Source organism: Clupea harengus, chromosome 16 (assembly GCF_900700415.2).
Source record: "Clupea harengus chromosome 16, Ch_v2.0.2, whole genome shotgun sequence".
NCBI lineage: Eukaryota > Metazoa > Chordata > Actinopteri > Clupeiformes > Clupeidae > Clupea > Clupea harengus.
The window spans coordinates 15,096,122-15,102,121 of record NC_045167.1 but is presented as its reverse complement, the minus strand read 5'-3'; the positions used below and the strand labels follow the sequence as shown (position 1 = coordinate 15,102,121).

General features: G+C 42.9%; 1 protein-coding gene across 1 annotated transcript; it reads left to right on the top strand.

Moving 5' to 3' along the window:
- The first annotated feature begins 1,440 nt into the window (after positions 1-1,440).
- Positions 1,441-2,693, top strand: LOC105896721 (interferon alpha-inducible protein 27-like protein 1). The gene is made up of 4 exons (XM_012823519.3): positions 1,441-1,584; positions 1,702-1,734; positions 1,852-2,013; positions 2,294-2,693. The coding sequence occupies exons 1-4, from the start codon at positions 1,575-1,577 to the stop codon at positions 2,386-2,388; spliced, it is 300 nt and encodes a 99-aa protein (XP_012678973.2). The 5' UTR covers positions 1,441-1,574; the 3' UTR covers positions 2,389-2,693.
- Positions 2,694-6,000: the final 3,307 nt, after the last annotated feature.

Here is a 6,000-nt window from a genome sequence, read left to right as displayed (position 1 = left end):
TACACCATATCAAAGTACACCAAAACAGCCTCTTAAAAACTACAATGACCAGATGACAGAGGTATGATACGCCGTGGGTGCAGGTGATGAAATGCGTCTCACAGTGATGAGGTCACAAGAAAGACGGCAGTTGGCGCTCATACAGTAAATCACTGCTAACACTAGCAGTTGACATGCTGGCCCAGAAGTGTGTTGAAATGCCTGGAGATGCAGGGGTCTATGTAGCTCATATGACTCCCTAGGGGGAAACACATAGCACTTTAGAGTCAGTTACACACTAAACACGTTATAGGATGGCTTTTCTGGTGATCCCCATATGTGTGTATATTCATGTCTAAACGCGTCTGTAGAGATAGATGCAGAGAAATACAGATGTTTATCTATTTCTATTTCTCTTTCTCTCTCTCTCTCTCTCTCTCTCTCTCTCTCTCTCTCTCTCTATGTCTCTCTGTCTGGACACATGTTTGCCTGCCTGAGGCGATATGAGTCTCCATCATACCTCCATCATATTCTTTCTTCACCCAATAAGCACTCAAAGACTTATTAGTTGTATTCAAACCCAGATGTTCATAAAGAAAGCAAAAACATGAGAGGAAAAGTGTTTGTGGTTGTGTGTGAGAGAGGGAGAGAGAGAGAGACATAGAGAGAGAGAGAGAGAGAGAGAGAGAGAGAAATAAAGGAGTGAGACAGGGAAAGAGTAAGAGGGTCAGAGTATGGGAGAGCATGTGCAAAGTCTGTTAAAAAAATCTAACGATTTGGTAAAACAAACATCTTTTCCTAACACATCCCCCTAGAGCTGAACCCTAATGCTTGACATCCGCTGGGTGTTTACACAAGAGCACAATGCGCGGTTAAGCTAAAGGCGGCTAGCTGAAGTCACATACACACAGGAAAAATAAAGCCCATTGACCTGAAGGTACAGTAAGTTGTCTAATGATTAATTAGAACATAAACACAGCAGAGACCTTAGTGGAAAACTGCCAGGGTTTGAACAGGCAATGAATTCACTGCTGGTCAAGTGTTCAGCGGTAAGACCACCTGCATAGACACACAGCAGCTCCCTAACTACTGATCCCAGATCAAAAAAAGGGCAGAGGGGAAAAAAAGAGGAATGGCTGCCTGACAGTCTTGAGATTTCAGTGCCCAAGATAACTTGTGTTCATCAGGAGTCAACACATAACACAATGTTTGCTCAGTATACACTCCTATAGCTCCTGATACACCCAGAGAAGAGCGATACAATCATGTTCACTTGTTCCAAGTTGCAGCTCTAAAGGTGCAATCTGCGATTCTAAATAAAAAATGATGGTACCCCTAGAAAAGATGGAAAATAATTTGACCATATGGACATGTTAAACTAAGTTGTGGCCTCTAATTATCATCACAGGTGTCTTCAATCTTGTAATCAGTCAGTCTGTCTATTTAAAGGGTGAAAAGTAGTCACTGTGCTGTTTGGTATCAGGGTGTGTAACGGTCGGTGATTCATAGGCTTCACCTCACTGGCCCTGTGTGAATCTGGTCCTGGTGTACAGAAACAGTGTGCAATATTTACTGACCAGCTGGTTTAAACTAAGATGGTTGCTGGTAAGTAGCCTATTTTGTTTTCCTGCCTCTAAATGGTTTTGTTTGCATACCAGCAAGAGTGGGAATCCAGGTGTGGAAATGTTGTGAAACTCTAAAAAGTTTATTTTGTTTGTGCAGTGGGTCCTGTGATCGATGCCTTAGTTGGAGCAGGCAAGTGAAACTCCATGGTTCAGTTCATTAAAATGAATTCTGAATTTTCTTCCGTTATCGCTTCGGTACACAAATAAAGTGTAAATGATAAGTGTTTCGTTTTCTGCCGTCTTGAAGTTGGAGCCATAACGATGGCAACAGTCGCCCTGCCTGTCATAGGCTTCACCTCAGCAGGCATCACAGCTGGCTCCTCCGCAGCTAGCATGATGTCAGTCACTGCAGTGACCAGTAGAGGTGGAGTGGTAGCTGGGTCTATGGTGTCAGTCCTCCAGTCTGCTGGTAAGAAACCACTGGATCTCCAGATATCTCCACCCCAGTGTTAGTCATCACCTGTCCTCATGTTTAAAATCAGCCATGTCCCTTTTAGAAGTTGCACCAGTTTGATACAACTGAACTATAAACCAAACCAAGGAAATTCTTTAAAGATCTTGTTTTCAGTTGGATGAATGGATTGTCATTTACCTACAAAGTTCATCTATACAGTCCACAAAATTGAAAAAAAAATTCAATAAACTGTGCTTGACTTTGTTGTGTATGTGGTTTGTGTTGTGTTGTCTAGGAGCAGCGGGCTTGTCGCTGGCAGCGAAAGCAGCAGTGGCAGTTGTGGGAGGTTCAGTAGGAACTGGAGTGGGGAGGGCACTGAGGAGACCATGAAAAGATTACTCCACACAAGTCCAATAGCTTCAAAAAAAGTCCAATGTCTGAGTAAAATAATATTGGGATGAAACATAAATCATAAATAATAGTAGGAACTTCAAGTCAATCTCGAACAAGTATTGAAACAATGCAAGAATAAAGTATTTTTTTTTCAAGTAAAGCTATGTCCTTACATTAACAGCAAAAAAAAAAAAACAGTATTGTAATAAAGCTGTTAGATTTCTGCATGAATGCAATGGATATGTATTATACTATTGAAGAGGAAATGTATTTGTGATTTATTTAGCAATAATTAAGCAAACTTTGTGAAAGTGGTTGTGGATTGTAAATGGTTAATGGCATGAAGTGTGATCACTGCACTCCTTTCAGTACTGACACAACTTAAAAGTAAATTATTAAAATGCTATCACTACTCTGAAATCAGCAACACACCTCTGATTGGGAACACTGTGCACATGATTAAACAATAATTCATGTGATATTGGAAACAATGTGTATTGCGTTTTACCATTACATAAACAAACTATTTCCTGTTTATAGTTTTTTTCTTCTTTTGAGCAATGACTGCCATCATACCTTGCAACATCAAAGCCTTATAAATATCAAGAAAGGGGTTTTAGCAAATAAACCATTTTATCACTATGCTCTAGAGGCTCAAAACTGAAGCATGTTGGGTTTCTCCTCTAATCTGTCTTCATTATCCAAAATTCTTGTTTGTCCTCTATGCTTTTCTTTACCTCCATCTCTGTCCTTTTCTCACGTTCTATTGTTTAATCACGTGGTCATGACAACGGCCATCTCACAAGAGTCAGCAGAGCCTCCCCAGGAACATTCTCACTAAAGGATGGCTGAGGGATACAACACACACACACACACACACACACACACACACACACACACACACATTAAATAACACACAAACTCACACAATGTATTGACTGCAAACTCAGGCTCATCTGGAACACATTGCAATTAGAAGAACCTCTGCTTTCAGTATCTTTTTTTCTTTTCCAAGCTCTACCCCCAGTGCATCAGGTATCCTACAGCAAATGATTACATACACACACACTAAAAAAAAAAGCAAAACGCTGCGAGCGAAATGGAAAATGCCATTTGTCACAGCCAAGCACATACGGTGACACTGACGACTTCAGATGTAAAGCTCCGGCCCCGTGCTGCACACTCCAGAAGCAGAGACTGCTGGACCTCATCCAGCTCACTGGATCCTTAAGAGGGATTTCCTTTACACACACGAGACGTGTTTAATGTTTAGGCTCAAATGGCTTCCAAAAGGCCAGGGGCTCAAGACTTTACTATTCCTCAATGCGGTATCTGCATTCAGAGTTCCGTGTTAATACCAAAGATATAAACACAGTTCACTATTCAATGTCCTGCAAAGGATGATGACTGCACTATCTGATAAGCCCAGGTTTGATGGGTGATGAGTGTTTGGCCGAGACATGACCAGTATGCTAAGCCTTTAGGAGCATGTGCGATGAGTGATTTCTTCAAGCTGTCAGCAGCATTGATGAATCGCTGTATATATTTTTGGCAGATGTTTTTCAATAGATACTCTATCTGCATGACCAGGTCCTTTGAATCCCGACTCAATTATTGCATTATGAATTTTGGGATCATTCTCCAATAAGATAATGCCCTTCAAAAACAAGACAGTTTTCTCCCAGGCGTAACAAATAGAGCTCTGTCTGTCTTCCCAACATGCGCATTCTTTGGAAGAATTGCAGCATTCCTCTGGCTGACGTCTGGGAGTGGTACGCACTCCTGTTGTGTGTGATGTCATGTTGAGAGTGAGTACCAAGCCTTGCTTTAAAAACCATATTCCAGGACTATGGCCTGTGTGTGTGGTGGTCATGAATTTTAGGTAAATGTCATGGCAATATATGTTTCCATGGTGCCCTGATACACAAGTTGACTGTCTGACATTGGTAAGTGCATTCCCTCATCAAAAATAAGAATACCCCTCCACAACACTCAAAGACATAAACATGCACATGTACAATATGAACAAGTGCTTCTAGTTTCCCCTGATTATCAGAGCATAGAAATAGGCTTTGTATTCCATTTCAATGTATTAGAGCATAGTTACTAAGCCCTGTAATTAATCAAAAGCAGCACTTGCATTAAATCACTTGCAGGCTGGAGGGGGGCATCCCATGGGGGAGCCACTCGCGGAGCAGGAGGATTACTGCACGCAAAAAAAAATCAAATTATACGCACAACAGGTTGGCCTGGAACGGAGCAAGACTAAAGATAAGCATTACAGCAATTCCAGTCAGCTCCGTGTCCTTATTACAACACTAGATAAGGAGTGCATGAGATAGAGAGTGGGGCAGAGAGGGAAAGTGAGTGAGTGAGAGAGAAAGAGAGAGAGAGAGAGAGGATAACTGTGCACCACACCCTGTATATCCCTTGTGTCAGGGATGTTAGTCTGGGCAAATCCACACTGTGGGAACCTAGCGGGTTGATTCTGCAGGTCTCCTGAGCCCCCTGATAGCAGCAGTGCAGGGCAAGGCTGGACGGGAAGGTCAACCCAGTGTCATGGGGGAACTTCCTTACAGTGCAAGTGTGTGGTTTTAATGTACTCCAACGATGTTGGAATAACAAGCCAATAACACGGGTTTGATCTTACTGACAGGATATTACCAGACCTGTATCTTCTGAGCAGCGTCCAAGTGACTCAAAGACTGGGAAAAGGTTGTGCTGTGAAAACACAAAGTTCATGACACAGCAATGTATCCAAAAAGTGTGTTTTGTGTGCCAGGAGGGCAGAACCGTCATTAAAACATTTAATGTTTGTTGATTTGAATTATTTCGGCTATCACAGTAGAGCTCCTTACTTGCAGATAAAGGAGTGGTTGTTTTGGGAAGATTGCCTGTCCTTCTCTCTGTGTGTAATTGGATGTTTGATACCATGTCTGTCCCACTCCTCCCCCACATTCTCTGGTGCTGGCAGTCAGAGGCTCAGTCTGGGCCAGGCTCCACAGGCATTATACATGCCACATCTGTCAAATGGACACGCATGGGGGGGAATCCAAAACAACTGGGTGGTTTTGCGCTCTTAAATAACTCCCAGTGTCACTTTTGCATAGTTTCGCTTTTTTTTTTTTTTTTGTTCCGGTGTTTATCACGACTGATCCCAGGTCAGTGGCATGCAGTGGGCGCTCCTACTGTGCAACACCACGGTGGCTCAGAGCCAGAGCTGCGGAGACAGCAGTTGGCTGTTGCTGTGCCGAGGCAACAGAGGGTGATCACGAGCAAGGTACCGGCGACGCAGGGGTATAACCTCACACCATGCGTGGCTTTCCTCCATTAATCACGGAGAGCCATTACATCTGGAGCCGCAGTCCCCCACCCAACTCATTTGGTCCTCTACCACCATGCCTGCGACAGTGATTAATACAAATATTTGCCTTTAAAACCACTTTAGTATGTCAGGGCTTGAAGTCGCCCTCCTTCCCTGTGTGTTTCTCGCTGTATGCACATATTCTTTCAATGTATTTTCAAAGAGAGAAATTTGGCCCACATGGCCCTTCATCATTGCTGCCAGGGGAATGTTTTTAATGGCTGGACTGCCGTATGTGCGTGCAT